Source organism: Notechis scutatus, chromosome Z (assembly GCF_049901735.1).
Source record: "Notechis scutatus isolate UNSWTSFEM ecotype Mainland chromosome Z, rNotScu1.2, whole genome shotgun sequence".
In the NCBI taxonomy this organism is placed as follows: domain Eukaryota; kingdom Metazoa; phylum Chordata; class Lepidosauria; order Squamata; family Elapidae; genus Notechis; species Notechis scutatus.
The window spans coordinates 97,858,674-97,877,671 of record NC_142025.1 but is presented as its reverse complement, the minus strand read 5'-3'; the positions used below and the strand labels follow the sequence as shown (position 1 = coordinate 97,877,671).

The following is an 18,998-nucleotide window of genomic DNA, read 5'->3' as shown; positions in this document are numbered from 1 at the left end:
GTGATCCTATGATCCCAGGACAATGCAAACCCTCATAAATATAAGCCAACTACTAAGTGCCCAAATTTTGATCACATGACCATGGGGATGCTGCAACAGTCCTAACTGTGAAAATTGGTCATGTCATTTTTTTTCAGTGCTATTGTAACTTCGGTCACTAAACAAATGGTTTTTATATCTGTATATGGCAGCTTTATGAAAACATTAGCTTAGCCCAGAAAAACAGAGGTGGGGGGGAGAAACTGTATTCCTCAATCTGGTTTGCTTGAATATGTGGACTTCCACTCCCAGAATTCCCCAGCCCAAATCTTCAAAGGGCCACGGCTAAGAAACACTGTCCTACAACTATAGAGTTTCAAGAGTTCATGTATCTTCAGTTTTTCGAATAGGCCAACCTTGAAAGGCTCGACATTCACACTGTGGAGGGAAGTAATCTTTCTCCTCCTACTATTTCCAAGATATATCCAAGAAACTATTTCCAAGACCCTTACTCGTTTCATTCCCAAGATAAAACGGGCGTGCAATGCAGCCAGCTGTTTTCCACCGCTAAACTATCTCCTTGAAGCAATAGGGAAGTGAAGGATGTGAGGGGCAACACGTTAGCCCATTTTGCTACACAGAGCGCAAGTTCTCTTGCCCATAGACCGGAACGGGAGTCAAGTCCAAGGAGAACTTCGTTTGCCGCGGAGGTGCTTAAGAGTTTTGCCTTCCCAAACATCAAGAACAATTTAAGCTGCAGCGCCAGACTCTGAGCCTGATGGGTGCCTGTAGTTTAGGATATCTGCAAGCATAATTTTCTTTTAATATGTCTTCTTTTAATCCAAAAACCAGACCACATAGCAGCACGTATCCACATTATGCACGTACAGGGCGTGCATAAGCGCACCAATGTGCCTACCGTCCCTGTCCTATTGTTTCTTTTATTTTTCTTATATGTACCCATTTCATGTATTCATAACTATGTATATATTTATACCTATTATCTTGTAAGCGATTGACAAATCAAAATAAATAAATAAAAAACGTATCGCAGGACAAGTTTGGGAATTTGGTACTGAACATAGTCTGCCGGCGCCACCTGGCGTCGCTTTCATTATCTCATTAAAACAACATCTTTTTGCAACTTCCGGCTAAATTCAAGGGCAATTCAACGTGGCCAAGTATTTCCCTCACCTCCTGCCATGGCAGATCCAGAAAGCCCGAAGAAACAGAGTCCAGAGTTGGAGGGATCTCTGAGTGAGTTGAAAGCGCTAAAGAGAAGTTGGGGCTGGGAGAAAACGTAACCGAGAAGCCGTGGGTGTTTGTGGAAGAGGCGTGAGGACACGCGGACGTGAAACGACTTTTGTAATCCTTGGTTGCTTTTTGTCAGCAGTTTGCATTGGTATGGGGGTGGAATGGAGAGGGGGCGGGGGTCTCCTAATAAACAAGAACCGTTATTTCAAAAATAGATGAATGGAGCAGATTTTTCATTAGTTGTAAAAAAGGAAAGGAACTTGAAAGTCCAAAAAGTAAGCTTGCACAACAGGCACACCTGAGATTAATTAAACCACTTATATTTCAATTCACTCTGTTCTCGCGGGACCCCGGACCGTAAAACAACCATGTGACCTGAGTTCGCGCAAGACAGTAGGCTAAATTTTGGTTGGCTTGCTGGTTTATGGTGCGAAGGCAGCTTGACAGCTGCAAAATATCAAAGGAGAGCTGGATTATCGTTGCAGGTTAACTTTAAGAAGAGACCTTAAATGGGATCTGCTCAACAAAGCAGGTGCGGTCGAATTGCAAACGAAGATTCGCTACAATATCTAGGAAAGGGATAAACAACAGAAAGAGGGAAAACAGTGGAAACAGTGGGTGAAAGATTTAGGCACCTCAAAGCGATTGTTGCTGTTTGATGCAGTGCACAAAGTCTAAGATGCCCAAGGAGCAGGAGGTCTTAGCAGAAGGATGAAGAAGAAAAGATTAAGAAGAAAGATTGACGCTAGAGACAAATATATAATTTATTCCTGGTACAAAAGGAAGAAATTTTGCCAAACCCTATTTAGAAAGATGGTTTTGAAGTGTTCAAAAGAAAATATTGCCATATGTATTTATATAATTTCTTTGTTTATATCTTTCAGTTTAAAGCTCTGTAGGAATGTAATGAAAATCATGTGGTACAGATAACACAACCCAGTAATGCCCATTTTTAAAATCCTTTCATAGAGAAAACTTTCCCCACAATGCAGTATGGAACATGTTAGGTTAAAGACAATTGTGGCCAATTAATTCATGATTTCAGGAGGTTCAAGAAGAATTAAGTCACTACCTTTTCAGTAAGCTGACTGCTTTTTTGGATGCATATGTAGCGTTCTAAAGTAAGTGTAGAATGAGTTGCAATAAGCTAGCTAGAGACTCATCCTCATGTGATATAAAAAATATTTTACTATTTTTGAGTAACATGTTGCCGTAATCCCTAGTCTAGAGGCTATTGTCATTTGTTCTGTTTTGATAGTGATGGTTTCTTTCTTCCAAACAAAAGAAGGTATTTAAAAATTTGAGCAATCAATTCGTTTTGAGTAAATTTTTATGGGTTGTGGAAGAAGAGATGGACCACGTAGGAAAAAAAGAGATTTTTGTTAAAAAAATAAACAGAAAATGTAGATTACAATGTTCAGCTTTCTGTCTGTAAACTTATGCAGATACAATGGCCAGCTTTTACCCTCCTGTACCATCCTCCTGCGACTGTTTCGTCTCACTTCCCCCAGCCTCTTTTGCCAAAGAGGTCATTTTTGGAAAGAATTCAGATCGGCCTAAAGATGAAGTTCAGGAGGTTGTCTATTTTCCAGCTGGATGTCATGCCAAAGGGACAAAGGTTCAGGTGAGTTGAAATCAGTCAGTGGGGAGAAGGTTGGTTGGAAGGATTGTTTAGGCCTCATTGACTCTTAAGTATAGGAATCCAAATAAAAGCATGGGTTACCACCATCTGGATAATTAGTTCATTCACCACAGATTGACATGCTTGTCACGTTTAATGCATGACATCTCCACGATGAGGTAAGAATACAGCACATTCCAAGTATGATCAAGAAAAAGAAATGAGATCCATCCAGAGCAGTCTTGTAAAAAACACATCCTATCCTGAGGGGAAAGTTGCATATAAATACATAAAAGTATGAAGATAAGTATTTTTGTCTCCAAAGATAGTACCCTGTCTTTCCTTGTATTTGTAAATCACAGTAAGTAGCTGTTTGCCTAATCATGTAAAAAGAGTAAAGGCATCCTCAAATTAGCACAGGTCTTCATGACATATTTTATGACATTTATGAGGTTTTCTTGACCTTAGAGAAATTTGTAATTTCATTCTTCCAAGTGGGACTTTGACTTACATGTTGTGGTAAATCAGGCTTGGAGGTAGACTAAGAATTAAACCTCCAGAATTCTGATATGTATGGCCTGTCTTTCTCCACAGTGCACATATATTGAAGTCGACCAGGTAGAAAAGACACATGCAGTGATCCTGAGTCGCCCTGCCTGGCTGTGGGGAGCTGAAATGGGTGCCAATGAACATGGTGTCTGCATTGGCAATGAAGGTGTGTGGAGTCAAGAGCCAGTTGGGGAGGAGGAAGCCTTGCTGGGCATGGATCTTGTCAGGTAGGAAGCAACTTGGTATAACTTGTAGAACCCACACCCAACACCTGCATATTCTCTGCCTCTCTATAGTTGACATTTAGGCATTTCACCACTATGCTGCATCGTCACTGAACATTATGTCATAATGTTGCCTTTGCTTCTGGCCTGCTATCAAGTCAGCATCAGAACTCGAACTGCTCTATTACAGATCTGATAGGAAGACAGGCTCAGGCAAAGGCCCCATTCACACATTAACTATGGTATCTGAATAAAGAGTTTGACCTGTAAGTTCAGAAGAGTAAGTTTGTATTTGGGGGTCAATTTCCCATCTTTGCTTCTCTTTCAGGCAAATTATTTATTTTCTAATCTTGTTGGCCTTTTAGTAGAATAAGTATTTTTAACTAGCTGCATCCTCTTAATAGCCATATTGTGACATTTTCTCAAAATTTGAAATGAGTGTACTAACCCTAAAAGATTAGGGCATAGGGTAGTGGCAGGCTAGCAGTATATTTATGATTGCCAAGTATATTCCTGCATACCTCAAGGTATGCCTCTTGCTTCCTTAAGAATTGAGATTTTTCAAAACATATGGAATGGGCTATAACATTTGGCTGGTCCTTCTCTTCCCTAAATTTGACTTAAAATATATGAATTTTCTTTAAGTTTACACCCAGCTCAAGCATCTCTATGTGTTCCTGGGTTGAGAGGCTTTGCTTGACATCTCTCATGCTTTAGTTACCTTCTAGTTCAGGGGTGTCAAACTGGTAGCCCACAGGCCGGATGCATCACGTGCAAGCCACGCCCACCCCACGAAGGCAAAGTGATAGGTCACATGACTTCAATGTGACGTAGCGAGTTTGATACCCGTTGGACTGTTGCGATATCTTCTATATGGGCTGTCCTTGAAGATCATCTGGAAGCTGCACTTGGCCCAGAATGCAAGGTGTAGATAGTTATGGATGCAGTTGAGTATATCCAGGTAATTGCACTATTTGTTAGCTGCTCCTGTAGGTTTCCAGGTGCAATTCAAGGTGTGGAGTTTAATCTATAAAACTTACGTGGCACAAAACCAGGGTATTCTCAGGGCTATCTGTCTTCAATTATTTTTGCTTGTCTGTGGGCTGACACCATCCCACATACTTAATAGGATAGGCATATTTCAAGTCCTTTCCTTGAAGCAATGTCACCTGATGAGGAGGTGTGCTTTTTTTTGTTGAGACACCCTCTGAAAAATAAAACAAAACTCAGGGCAGTGACATGACTAATCAGGTAATCTTCAATTTACAACGATTTGTTCTATGACCATTCAAAGGTACAGTAGTGCTGAAAAAAGTGAGTTATGACCATTTTTCATACGTTAACCCATTGTAGCCTTCCCATGGTCACATAATCCAAATTTGGATGCTTGGCAACTGGCATATATTTATGACTGTTGTGGTGTCCCAGAATCATGTGATTACCTTTTGCAAACTTTTGACAAAGTCAGTGAGAAAGCCAGATTCTTTTAACAACCACGCTGTTAACTGCAGTGATTTATTTAACAATTAGGCAAGATAGATCATAAAATGGGGCAAACTCACTTAAACTGTCTTGATTAGCAACAGAAATGTTGAGCTCAGTTGTGGTCATAAGTCGAGGACAACCTGTACTCCCGCCTCCCAACAACTTTGGGCTGAGAAAAAGTGACCTGCCCAAAGTCATCTAGCCAGCTTTCATACCTAAGGAAGTTTAGAACTCAGAGTCTTCTGGTTTCTATACTTTAATATTTTTATTAAAAAAAATTAATTACAAAAATGAAAAATAATGCAAACTAAAAAGAAATAGGAAAAAAATAAAAAGTGCAAGAAAGAAAAAGAGGAAAGGGAAACTTCAAGAAAGCAACTTATAATTTTCATCAGGTCAAGTGTAAGCAATTTTACTATCTCTCCACAGATATAAAAGATATAAAACAGGTATAAAAGATTAACATATAAAAGTCTTCATTCCATAACTCTACTCTTACAGGTCAAATAAAAAACATCTTTTCCAAAATAGATATCAGCAAAACTTGAAAGAGAATCCTGAACTAATCACATTATGTTTATTTAACAAATATAAAACTCATCATTCCATAGCTCTTAGCTGTAAGCAAATCCAATACCCAACATCTTTACCTATTTAGATTTCAGAAATCCAGAAAGAACCCCCCAAATTACCATGTCCCGTTTTAACTCTGATCAAATAAAACAACTTTATGTTCCTTCCTTTTTATAAAACTTATCTTGTTCCTTAATCTATTCAAATGAGTATTGATCTTTGTCTTGAATTCCTTCAAAACTTTAACAAACCTCTTTAATCAAGACATTTAAATTATTATTGAATTAGTATTTTTATTTCTTACTTTTTAGAGCTTTTCAATTTTTTTTATATGTGAAAGATTCTTGTTTACTTTGTTCTCCATAATTATTCAGATAAGTTGTCTCCCAAATATTTTATGTAATAGCATCTACTAGTATTACAGTTTCTTCTGGGAATATGATATTCATAAAACACATGACATACTGTGATGTAGAAATCAGACTGAAGTCCTTCAACAATTCCTTCACAAAGCCTCAAGTGCCATTATAGGTTGTTTATGTTGTTATGTCTCCGATATTGAAAATATTGCATTTATTCTTTAAAATTGATTTCAAAGGATTATTAAGGATTGAAGGTACTCACTCAGTATTTCCAGCCTTGTCATTTTAATGGTATTTTACTTCTTTAAAGCAGGTAATTGGCACTTTCCAAGGATGGTTAGCAAAAGAAGTGCAAATTTAGTGTCCTTTGCAGCATCCTCATAAGAAGCAACTATATGGACGGCAATTCCCTTTCCTTTTCCTTCCCCTCTCCTCCAGAGAGGGTTGAAAATGTCGATCTACATATTGGCTTCTTGTTCTTAGCTACCATTGTCAGCTCCGTCAACTTTTTTGCAGACTTTTTCTTCTGTCTGTGCCATTTCTTCCTATAGTCTCCAGGTTTCTAGATCAGCACCTTAACCACTACCCTAAGTTGGCTCTTCCATTAATTATTATGATTTTAATTGTAACTATAACTGTTCAGAACCCATACAAATTTCCTTAATTAATTTTAATTGAATTGATTGTAGACTAGCCACTAACCAAACTTAGCTTTTTCTGAACCAAAGTAGAAACAGCTCTGATTTGTACTCAGATGAAAGGCCACTAAGTCATTCCAAGGCTGTAGGCTGAGGGAATTTTTTAAAGAAATCAAGAAACAAGGCACAGCAAACTTGATAAAAAGATCTATGGGTGTATCTATGATGTCACCAACAGCTAATTCCAAATTGAAGAAGTTTGACTAAAACTCCATGGGTTTTGGAAGGTATTTTAAGATGTAGTGGGTTGCTACAAAATGCAAGGAATGGTCTCTATTCCGCAACAATGGTAACCAAGAAAAGATTAAAATACTGTTGGTGTCTTAATTTATTGATCAAATTTATATTTCATTGACGTTCTATCCTGATGCTATCTTCCTCCATCCTCCCCCCTAAAAGACCATTTATCATATATTTCTTTTTAGAAAAATCAATTAATACATTAATTAAGCAGCTGCTAAACACATTTGGGATGTTAATAGCAATGAGCACTATATTTCAGACTGGGTCTGGAGAGGGGCAGTAGTGCCAGTGAAGCAGTCCAAGTCATAACAGCTCTTCTGGAAAGCTATGGTCAAGGGGGCAACTGCAAGGAAGCGCCAACTCCTTTTGTCTACCATAATACCTTCCTCCTGGCGGACCGCGCTGAAGCCTGGGTGTTGGAAACAGCGGGACGGTTTTGGGTGGCTCAGAGGATCCAAGGTGGGCATTTGGTTTATTTGTTTTTTTAGATAAAGAATGTACTGTGACATATTAGAAGGGTACAAAGCATTTTGAGTTTAAAATATATTTCAATCTCATCAGAAGTATCCTAATTTTATTCTAACGTTGCTAGTAGTGATCTGAATGCCAAACAGCTCCACTTGGAGTTGGTTTAACCTTGAATTATAGCTATTTTAAGTGTAGAACATTTCCAGTAAGGTTAGAAAGCAAAGATATGCAAATCCTATCCACCATCTTATTTGACCTGAAACAAATATAAATTTAATAACGACATCAAAGAAAAACTATTTTGACTCTAAACTTCTTGCTTATGTGACAGTAAGTTCTACTTCATTCAGTGGCCTTATTTCTGAGTAACCATGCATAAATTTAGATTTTTGCCTGCTCTTTGCCAAAACAGGCTTTTTCAGCTGTAATTTGGCATTCATTTCCTAGTTCTTCCTGGGCCAGGGGTCTTTATAAGCAAACTGGTTGAAAATTGAGAATTATGCAGGGCTCAATCTCACAGAATTATAAACATTCCTCAGTTGCCGAATTTGTACTGTGACTTTCTGCATTTCAAGAAGGAAAATTATTTAAGATTTTAAATTTGAGAGAAAATCCAAATACCCCTTCACACAGAGACAAAAACAGAAAATTCTTCTTTGCCCATATATGAGATGACATCTATCTATTTCTTATCCTCATTCTACTTTGATCCCCTCCAAGGTTTATTTCTGTATCTCACCAGCAAAAAGTTAACCTCCTCAGTTGAAAACATGTTTGTATGAGCTTTCTGGCAAGCTACTATAAAGATAAATTAAGATCCCTGTCTCTCTTGTCAGTTATCTCCTCCTTTGATTATAAAGGATGCTGTATGTTGGATCTTCCCTGGGAGATTCCAATATTTTGTAAGAATGCTCTTTCAAGAATTAGCATTGATTGATTTATATCCTTCATAAATATTTTTCTGCTCTCTTTTGGGCCTTTCTGCTGCTTGAACCTGAGATTTCAAAGTGGATTTCTGGTAGAATATAAAAGAAAACAACTCTTCTTACCCATATAAGGTGCTCAGACATTTATTTCTTCACGCTTAAGCCAAAATGTTACTGGAATTCAGCTTAAAGCAGTATGGGGGTATATAAGTGATATTTCTATTTCTTCTGTATGAGATGACTGGAAAAGAGAATGCCTTTTTAAAAAAAAGACTACCAGAACATTATATATATATAAAAAAGACTCTGCCAGCAGTAGAGCAAATACTAACATTTTAATAAACAGTATTATCTTTCCTCCAACCACACAGAAGGTGGCCGGAACATTTCAAACCAGTTAACGATTGGTACCAACATTACCAGTGAACATATGGGTCTAAGACAACATGCTCAAGAGCAAGGATGGTGGAATGGTCAAGGAGAGTTCAATTTCACAGAAGTGTTTTCACTCATCCATCAACCTGTCCGCATGGAGGCAGCCAAAGCTCGGTATCGTGCTGGCCAGAAGCTGCTACATCAACACTCAGGTGGGCTTTCAAAATAAATGAAGAGAAGGACGTTGGAGGTCAAATTCATGTGGAAATGGGGATCTGAAGGAATGGTGTCCTCCTGCTTAGGGATACCTTCACCCAACCTTTCTTAAGCTTGTCCTTCAATGCTTCAACTCCTAGAATGCTGATTGAATCAGTCTAGGTGATTTGAAGCCACTTCTGGTACTCTCCACATGTGTGAAATTTCAAGTCAAAGAATTCCCAGCATAATCAATTCTGGGCGTTGAAGTCCAACACATCTGATGGATACCACATTAATGGAAAGGTGCTTCAGCAACACCTAATTCACTCAATCTCAGTTCAGCAAAATACTGGGATGGTGTAGAGGAGCTTTTTCCAATTTTTACCTTCCAGCTTCTATTTTCAATAGGGTTACTGTGAATGGTAATCCTGGGAGTTTAAAGACTTATTTATGTTTGGACATAATTTGAAGTCCATTGCAGTTGGAGGGTTCTTTTGTCTGTGTGTGCAAATATTGTCCTACCCATCTCATCTGTCTGAGGGCACCTGTGAATTCTGCAGTAACAAATGTAAAAAATATTTTGAAAATTAAAATGATGGAACAATAGATGTTCTTCCTCCTTCGGTTTTCATGTATCATTCTTTATCATTGTAGGACAAATTACTGCTGAGACAATTATGTCCATTTTAAGTGACAAAGCCAGTGGGATCTGTGTTGACTCAGAAGGTTTTTGTACCACAGGAAGTATGGTATCCATCCTCCCTCAAAATCCCCTTCTACCTTGTGTCCATTTTTTCACTGCCACCCCGGATCCTTCTAGGTGAGCAGCAGTTATGTATAATGAATCTTCAACTGCACACATAGAGCAAATCTAGACTTTCCTCCCATTCACAAGATCTAAAACAGTAGGCCACCATACATTCTGTTGCCATTACTGCGGATTAATCTTCTGTCTTGGTAGGAAAACTAACAAGTGAGGCTTTTCCTTCTGTTTTAATTTGGTGCAAATTAAGGAAAGTGATTGGTGGATTCTGCAGCTTTTATTCTCTTCCACCTCATGTCACCAGCTAGTGGAAACAACAGTCTTTCTGTTTAACATGGGGTAAGCTGGAGATGGGTGAGCATAGCCATGTACTTAGAATAGCTAGTGTGGCCACAGTCGATTTGTCCAACTTACAGATTGTAGGCATGGAGATGTTCTATGTCTGTTATTTATCTGGCTATTTGTAGTGTTAGGCTTATACTCTTCTGAATGAGCATTAAGCATACGTCCAAAAATAGCTGGCTGACAGGTTTCACCCATGAACACCAGATGAGGCAGGAATAAGTAGCATTTTATTGATACAGGCAGCCAAAAACCTATAATGGACTCATTGGTAACAAAACCAGCATTGCACAGCTGGCAGACCCCAGGTTTTGTTTTTGTATTGAATTTTTTGTATCCCCCCTCCCCCGACCCCAAGTTTATATTGTTCTCTTCAGCACAGCATTCTGGCATTCTGTCTTAAGAGATGTATGCATACTGGGATTCTCACTTAAGAGAACTAGCCCTCCTTGTTTAAATCCGTATTATAAAAACAGTTTTTAACAGTGCTAAACCTGTGTATATTAGGAGGTTGCATAAAGCCCAGCAAGTGCTTTGGAAAAGCACTGGTCAGAAAATAGAGAGGCAAATCCTGATATCCATAGATGGCAGTGCCACAAAACTGGAGAGGGCAAGACTTATTTCCCCAATAACCTGGGCAGATCCCAGTCTCCCATCAGGAATCACATTGTCAATGAAATGTGCAAAATTGTGCCAGGAGAAGAGGAGAATGCCACTTTATAATTGGGACAACATTTATCATGGTGGACTGAAGATGACACAATGTCAGCATGTTATATAAAACTAGTTCCTGGGACACCTTTGTAACTTTGTCTGATATCTCACAGCAATTAGGACTGGAAGCAATGCATCTAAGAAATGAATATCTCTGAGCTCAGATTTGTAAGGTTTCTTAGGAAAAAAATGAGACACCACACGAATTTGAGCAAGTATTTTTACTTTCAAATGAGACATAATTTCCAAAGGCAATTTAAGTCTGCTAGTGTCCAATTTTCTTTCTTCTGCTGTTTTGATGTGATGAAGCAGATGCTGGCCTCTTTTGATGCACCGTTGATTGTTTTGAAAATTTTATTAACCTTCTTATCACTGTGTAAAACAGTTTTCCCAGTCACATGAGAATGAACCTAAGCCTCTTCTTGCCAACCTCAGCTTTTCATAACGCTCCCCTTGAAGTTTCAATAGATGCAAAATATATCTGAACACGTTTGAGCAGCATGTTCTTCGTTACTTCTGGCTGCAGTTGAAAGGAATCGGGCAAATGTAGGAGCAGATGCTGTTCACCTTTTCTAGCCTTAAGCCATTTTTTCTGTACCTCAGATTGCATGCTACATGTGTGAAAAAGAGCAATCTTTCATGTGAAGTTTGGGTTACATAGCTCTAGTCATGCACTGTAATCAAGGACCGCCTGGATTGTATTGTTGTGTTAGTCTCCCACCCCCACCCTGTTCTTGCTCCTGTTCATGCTTTAGAGATTTTAAATTTTTAAATTAAATTAATAGAGAGCCTGCTTTTTGAATATCACACTAATGGCTTCCCTTTCCTCTTCTTGGCAGGTCTATCTTCAAACCATTTGTCTTTGTTCCCAATGTTACTCCCTTCCCTCAGGTGAAGTCTCCAAGTTTTGGTGAAAAAGACCCCATTAGGGAGACTCCAAGATTTCAAAGTCGAGTGGACCGTCGACACAATCTCTACAAGCAACATCAGTTAGCCTTGGAAGTTACAGATTGTAATCAGGTGAACTTCCAGTTATGTTGTGCAGCCCTCATAATTTTAAACTGTCAGGCTTTATTTCTCCTAGAAGCCACTAATGGATGGAATTGGCAGGAATTCAAATGTTAGCTAGAAAGAAAAGGTAGGAGCTGATGGGTTATGAAACAGAGGGCCCCGAAATGCTCTCCTGTTGAGTACATTTAAGCAGAAATCGGGTTGGCATTCTGTTAATTGCATCATGCTTTGTAGAACTAGCTTTGACCAAATAATCTTTTCACAATCCCATCTATGTTTTTGATAATTTGCTTCAAATAGCTTAAGGAACTGAGATGGAAGTCCTTGTGGAACTTTATAGTTGTCTTCAAGACTAACAAATTTAGTGTGACATAAGCAGTCAGATTTTTTAGTTGCAACAACCAATCCATAGACACAAAGCCTTCTGGCTCAGGTTAGGATAACTTGCTAGCTGTTCTCAGAGAACTGTCCACATGCTACTGCCTCTATCTCATTGTCCATTTGCAGCTGAAGTTGCCCTTAAATAGCTTTAGGCACTACTGAGAAACTTAAAAGGAATCATCTTTGAAATTGCTCTATTTTATCTTAAATACCTAAAAAAAACCTATGTTTCTATTAGGAAATACTATCAGTTAAAATAGAGCAGAAAGAGCTAACTAATTTTCCCCCTCTTGATAAAGTTCTGAACATTAGACCAGCAGGAGGGAATACACTTGCAACTTAGAAGTAGAGATGAATTTAAGTAAGTCTTTTAATTTGCTTTGTATTGCTTTTCCATATAATGTCTATTGTTTTTAGTTTGTTCACCTTCTATTCTGTTGTTTTACTTGAGATTTTAAATTAGTATGGATGAGGATTTGGACCTACTCCCTGTAGCGCATTGCATTCTCCTGGCATTTTTTGCCAGCTTTTGAATTTGCTTTTGGAGTTCATCTCCTCCAATTTTCATCAGGCAAAGCAATGCTATAATTAAAAACAGCATCTTATGAATTTCTGTTCATATACCATCATTTCTCTCCTTCATTCCCAGCTTGAACAGCAGAAACTGCAGGAGGCTATGAAAACATTTCAGCAGCAAGTTCTGGAAAGTGTGAAAAGTATGTCAACAGGCTCTGTCCCTGTGAAACCCCAGGAGTTGGCTGGGCTCTTTTGCAATTCTGTGGATGCAGAACTCAAACTGTATAAGTGATATAGTGATATAATGGCCAGGTGGGTTGAGTCTTATTCCTTGTGCTACTGACAAATAGTCTGAATTTTTCTTCTTCTTAGGGTATACCTATAAAGGATTCTGAGCCAGTCTAAAAGCATATCATGTTCTCTGGGTGTCATGTCAGTAATAGTGAATAGCTGAATTTATTTCTTCTCTTCATTGTTGTATAGATGTAGCTGGAGCCAAAGCTAAGGTTTCTTTATTTTATGAATTTCTATTTCCTCTGTGAAAGGAATATTTGTTTTCAGATGGCTCTCAGCTCTTGAGCTTTAGGGTAAGCTAACTTCTGTTCCTGTTCTCAGCATTTCAAATAAGCTTACTTTTATTTAAACATACTGTTTATGTTTGCCCCTAACTCAAAGGTATTTCATTTATAAACAAGTCCCAACACAGATCCTTGAAGAACTTCACCTCCCATTTATTCCTAGTCATTTCTTTCTGCCTTTAGTTTGCAGTCCATAAAAGGGCAGATTATTTTACTCCACGTCTGCTAAATTTACTCAGCTTTTCATAAGTGTTGTTGAAACTGTCAACTCTAGAAGGTTTGTGAAAGAGGTTTTATCTGTGGAATCTGTGCAGATTTTCCTTCTGTAAGATTTTTTTCTATGTGTCAAATTATTTATTGCTTAATTGTTTTTCTTTAATTACATGCCTACCAATTTGCCTGAAACAGATGTTAAGTGACAGACATATAATTTATGGGATATCCCTGGGTTCCTTTTAAAGATTGGTATCACATTTGATTACTTTCAGTCCTCTGACCGTGTAATTGATTTAAAGAAAAACTTACTTATTGCCTTTATGTTGCTGGGGGATGGAGGAATGAAAACTATAATGGTAGTGCCCTTAGATTATAATTATGTACTAAGTTCTGGAAATTACAGCCATTGGCATGAGTACAAGATTCTGTCCAGTGTGATGGGTTTTAACTTTTTAGGAATTGTAAGGATACCTTTATTGCAACCTATGTTTTATTAATTTTTTACAAGGTAGTGATCGTTTTTTGTATCCTCACTTTGGGCTGATGTTATAATTAGAAAGTGGGTTAGGTAGGAAAAATTAAAAGAGCTATGATAACTAAAAATAGAACATCTCTGCAGATAATCTAATAGACACATTTTGTTTTGTTATGTGAGACTTCCTTGAGATTTGTCCACTCAAGTAGCCTTTTGAATTCCTATGAATCTGTGTGACATCTGGGGACTCATAAATATCAAGGATGGAAACAACATTTACAGTATCAGTTTTGGGAGGCTAAGGCCATTTAACTTTAGGAGACAAACAAGGAATGACATTGTATGTATTATACAACATAATTGTGTACATTGAATGAATTATTTATGTCTTGTGTATAATGACATCAGGATGCATGTGATGTCACTGTGGCCCTTATGCTGCAGATGGGATCATGTTGCAAATGAATAGGACTAAGGCGAAAAATCTAACAAGCCCCTCCCCTTTTTCTCAGTAGTTTCTTGCAAGTTATGGTACAAGACTACTCATTTTTCTACTTTTCTGACTGGCAATCATATTTCCCCCACCTCCTCCAGCATTTATTTATCTTGCTTATTTAAAAAATGGACAGTGCTTCACAAATGAAGTATATTTTTTTGATAAAAGTATTATGTAAGTAATGTTTCAACAAAAATCATTTTCTTATATTCTTGTTTGCAGTTTTAGCTGCACTAGATATTTTTCCTTTTGATATTTTTTGCTGAGTTGTGCCTTCATTTTTTTCCTTTGGAATATTCAGTCCTGCATCAACTGCTGGATTCACTGTTCTTTGTGGTGGATTCAAAACTGTATGGTTCTCAGTTTGAGGTAAATTGTTTAGAACTGGAGATCTTGATTCTGGTAAACTTAGGAGTTCAGTTCTACCTTCACTGGTATTGAACACAAGCTGCGTCAGATTCTGTCGTTGTCTCAGCTCTTCTAGACGGGCTTCGTGTTCCCTCATTGCTGTCTCTCTCCGCCAGGCTGAGCGGCTACTGAATTCATTATGGACATCAACAAAGAAGTCTAGCAAAAAAAACCAGAATTAGGATAAAGTTGCAGTCCCCATAATCCATTCATTAAAAAAAATACGTAGCTGTTTTCAGCAAATTTGCATAGAATTGTAGAATGCAAATTATTTTTGTTAACATGGATACACATAAGCCAGAGGGTCAGGCTCAAGGTATAGATTGAGCTAAAAGCACAGAATGTTTCTTCACTGAGTGCTGACTTGTTGAGTTTTGGGTTATATAACTGGGACATCTACTAGAGAAATCATGGCAGTCTTGAGTAAATATCAGCTCAGCCAGGAAGCTGCTCAAAGTCTATTGTTATCTCTTATTTTAAGAATAACAGGTTTAATCAAAATATTAAACATAATATAAATATAATTAAATACAATTATCAGTTTTTAAACAAAGATTAATATTTAGCAATTCCTTTTTATCTCTATTTTGGAAATAAAAGAGGTTCCTTGGTGAACATAAATGTCACTATAATTCAGGGATCCCCAACCTTTTTGATGCCGCGGCCCGGTACCAGCATCAGCTGGGCGCCGCGGCCCGGTACCGGCATCAACTGGGCGCCGCCATCTTTTTGATGAAAAAGTGCTTCCGGTGAGCTTTCTACCCGGAAAAGCTCACCGGAAGCACTTTTTTTACCAAAAAAAGATGGCGGCGCCCAGCAACCAGCGGCCCGGTAAGAGTTGTTCCACGGCCCGGTATCGGTCCGCGGCCCGGCGGTTGGGGACCCCTGCTATAATTGATAATAATGACTATATTTGTAATGTGCTTTTTTACTGTGCATAATATTTATTTCCTGTGTACTATTGCTTTTAACCAGTGTTTCCATGGTTTCCCCCTTTGTTTGATATTTCCATTGTTCTTATGAGGTAAGTTAGGTTGAGAATGAATGACCTTAAGATTAGGAAACATGAAGGGAATCTGTATTTCTTGATGCTTCAATATTAACCATTTCAAGATAACTTATCTTCAGAAGTATTTTTTCATTGCAGAACTGAAAATCTTTGCTTCCACGTTGATCTAATACCCCAAATCTGGCCCTGCAATTGGAATACCTTTTTCTGTGCTCAGTGGCTCAAAGAGCTCTGGACAGTCCTCATAATCACTCTCTTCTGAGCTATTTTCCTCCTCTTCATTGTTTTGGAGTATGACTTTCTGCTTTGAGATGCCTTTGTTGTCCAGTTCTATCAGATGAGGCAGAGCTGCTAACACACACTCTCTAGAAATGGAAATACACGGCTGATGAAGTTGAAAATAAAAGTTTATCTCTGTGCTCTCCTCTTTGGTGATTAATGAAAGTAGGAGGCAAGATCTTTTACAATTGTGTTTTTGTTCTATTTTAAATGAAACTGATGATATAAGTTACACCATGTTTCTGGACATTGGCAAAGTGTGGCCTTCAACTTCCAGAATTACCCAGCCAACCATTGTGCCTCATTTCCCATGTTCCTAATGGATTTAGAACAGCCTGTTTGCTTTATTCTATGATGTTGCAGTGGCCTTAGTGATGGGGTGCTACCTTCCCGAACTTAATACCTTCCAGATAGTAGTTCTGACGCTGGCTGGGATAAAGGAAGTTCCAGATTCAGCTTGAAGGACAATGTTAGAAAAGGTAATTACAGGATGAGTTATTATGAATCAGTATGATTTGCTTTCCTGGTTTTACCTGTAGCCTTTTCGAGTCATGCATTTATTTCCAGTCAGGTCAAGGATGGCAAGGTTCAGGGGCAACTCATCTATATAAACCAGAAGGTGTAAATAAGGAAACTGGTAGGAATGCAAATGGATAGAGATTGATACATAATTTTTTGGACATGCATGGGGCTGGTTCATGTTTTTATGAACTATTATCAAACAACTATTTGCAAATATTTATTATTTTATTAAATTGCTAAATAAATACTTCACATATCTGATTTAATACTACAAAGTGAAAGGCTGAATTTCAACAATATAGTGTTTTACAATATAATATTAGTATAGTATTAGTATTAGTATTAGTATTAGTATTAGTATTAGTATTAGTATTAGTATAGTATAGTATAGTATAGTATAGTATAGTATAGTATAGTATAGTATAGTATAGTATAGTATAGTATAGTATAGTATAGTATAGTATAGTATAGTAGTGGTTCATATAATATTTTCACAACCAATGGAGGAATATAAGAATTGATCAACATTGTTTGATCCAATTCTGTTAGTTGTAGAACAGACCTGGGCATTTTATGGCCCCTGAACAACATTCAGCCCTTTGACTGTCCAGCCTGTGTGAGATTAGTTGAAAATTAGAAATCAAATGTCAATAAGTGTGCAATATGCACACAAATCAGCAGAATTAAATTCAGCCTATTAGTTCAGCTCTCCACAGTAGCCTCAGTTTCTCATGTAACCCCCTTGGGAATATTAATTGCCCACCCCTTTAGTAAAGGCTATAGCTCATAATTCAGATGGTTGATAATTAATGGTTATTGAGTTATATTTCCAACATACCAGGAAAACACAAGTTTGAGAATGGCTGGTATAGATGGCAAAGATGAACAGAGGAATAGACAGACTAACCTATGTCTAAAGTATCAATACAATTCTGTGAAAGATCCAGAAATTTCAACTTGAGGAGAGGTTGGAGGTTCTCTATTTTGTTGATGCAATTCCCAGATAATGATAGAAACCTGGAATCATATAAGAAGGCAAGATATTGAAATTGCAAAATCCTTAAGATAATAGTAACACACTACCTTTCAGAAGAAGGGAAATATACTGAAGCCATGATACATTAATGGGTGATGACATCATAAAACATGCAATCTATTTCTTACCACCAGATAGAGTTACAATCCAACATTCAAATGAGTGTTTCATTACCTGTCAGGGCTGGAAATCAACTACAAGTTTTTTATTCTCATTTATGAATCCCTCTTTTAAAATTGGTCTCGTTCTCACTGAAGTGATAAGTATATTTCATTCATGTAAAAAATTACCAAGTGAAAAATAATGTAAAACTATGTTAGTTTTTTATACTGAATACTTTTTAATTTAGGGATGATCCCATCTGCAGTTGTAATATTACATACTAGACATAGGCCTTTTATTCTTAAGATAAACAAGCCTAGAGAAGAGTGGGTGGCTTTTGGGTACTGAAGCTAATTCTACTTCAATTGTTACATACTCACAACACACACAACCCTCTCAGTGGTTTAGCTGCAGGTTAGTTCTCTAAAACTGTTATACAAAAAACTAATTATCTGATTTAGCAGACAGGAAAAGCAGGTGGAACTATATGATATGTAGACATAGCTATTCTTATATTTATATATGATAATTTATTTTTATGCCACTCATTTCCCCTGTAAGGTGACTCTGGGTGGCTTATAGGTTATAAAACAAGTAGAAAAATAATTAAAACTATACAAATTAAAATTTAAAAAACTATACTGAAACCAGAACTAAGAAGCAGACAGGATGGGTTGAAGTCTTAGCCTGTCAACCATTTCCCTCAGGGTCTCAGGTCAACCAGCAACGTCAATTTAATACCTTTCAGAAGGCCAAAAGGGTGAGAGTGTTCTCACCTCTGATGGTAGAATCTTCCACAAAAATTAGGCCATGATAGAAAAGACTATTCTCCTTGGACCTGCCTGCTGGAATTTCTTAGCAGATGGGATCCATAGCAGGCTTCTTCCTTTGGCGCAAGTGGGGCAGGCTAGTCTCATTGGGAGAGATGGCTCCTTAAATACTCTGGACCCATGTCATATAGGGCTTTAAAAGTAACAACCAACATCTTGAACTGGTTCCAGAAACAAATTGGTAACCAATGCAGCTCACACAATAATGATGTTATGTGTGGGGCCTAGAAGCTTTCAGGACCGCGTGCCACTACTTTCTGCATCTGCAGTTTCCAAATACTACTTAAGGATAGCCCCATTAGAGCATGTTGCAGTAATCCAGCTGACAAATGACTAGGGCATGAGTGACTATGCACAGGGCCGCA

General features: G+C 37.8%; 2 protein-coding genes across 11 annotated transcripts in view; one reads left to right on the top strand and one right to left on the bottom strand.

Moving 5' to 3' along the window:
- Positions 1 to 1,089: 1,089 nt before the first annotated feature.
- On the top strand, positions 1,090 to 16,079 carry SCRN2 (secernin 2). 3 transcript variants are annotated; one of them, XM_026669783.2, is made up of 9 exons: positions 1,090 to 1,236; positions 2,679 to 2,857; positions 3,449 to 3,630; positions 7,248 to 7,447; positions 8,754 to 8,969; positions 9,610 to 9,775; positions 11,614 to 11,794; positions 12,816 to 12,994; positions 16,003 to 16,079. In XM_026669783.2, the coding sequence occupies exons 1-8, from the start codon at positions 1,182 to 1,184 to the stop codon at positions 12,972 to 12,974; spliced, it is 1,338 nt and encodes a 445-aa protein (XP_026525568.1). In that variant the 5' UTR covers positions 1,090 to 1,181; the 3' UTR covers positions 12,975 to 12,994; positions 16,003 to 16,079. The 3 variants fall into 3 exon arrangements, with proteins under 3 accessions (XP_026525568.1, XP_026525569.1, XP_087802304.1); XM_026669784.2 differs by having other exon boundaries at positions 1,185 to 1,765; XM_087946178.1 differs by having other exon boundaries at positions 1,230 to 1,344.
- Positions 14,584 to 18,998, bottom strand: part of LRRC46 (leucine rich repeat containing 46) — a 9,207-nt gene continuing 4,792 nt past the window's right edge. For all 8 annotated transcript variants that reach the window (XM_026669790.2, XM_026669791.2, XM_087946183.1 and 5 more), the window contains 4 exons: positions 17,573 to 17,682; positions 16,677 to 16,746; positions 16,066 to 16,229; positions 14,584 to 15,014 (listed from right to left, as the gene is read on the bottom strand). In XM_026669790.2, coding sequence (XP_026525575.1) covers positions 14,644 to 15,014; positions 16,066 to 16,229; positions 16,677 to 16,746; positions 17,573 to 17,682 — 715 coding nt within the window. In that variant the 3' untranslated portion in view covers positions 14,584 to 14,643. The remainder of the gene's footprint in view (positions 15,015 to 16,065; positions 16,230 to 16,676; positions 16,747 to 17,572; positions 17,683 to 18,998) is intronic.

Excerpts from the sequence above, each read along its gene's own strand:
- SCRN2 (XM_026669783.2), top strand. The coding sequence starts at position 1,182 with ATGGCAGATCCAGAAAGCCCGAAGAAACAGAGTCCAGAGTTGGAGGGA. Across the intron at positions 1,237-2,678 it reads AGAGTTGGAGGGATCTCTGA|ATACAATGGCCAGCTTTTAC; the intron begins GTGAGTTGAAAG and ends AAACTTATGCAG. Across the intron at positions 9,776-11,613 it reads GCCACCCCGGATCCTTCTAG|GTCTATCTTCAAACCATTTG; the intron begins GTGAGCAGCAGT and ends TCTTCTTGGCAG.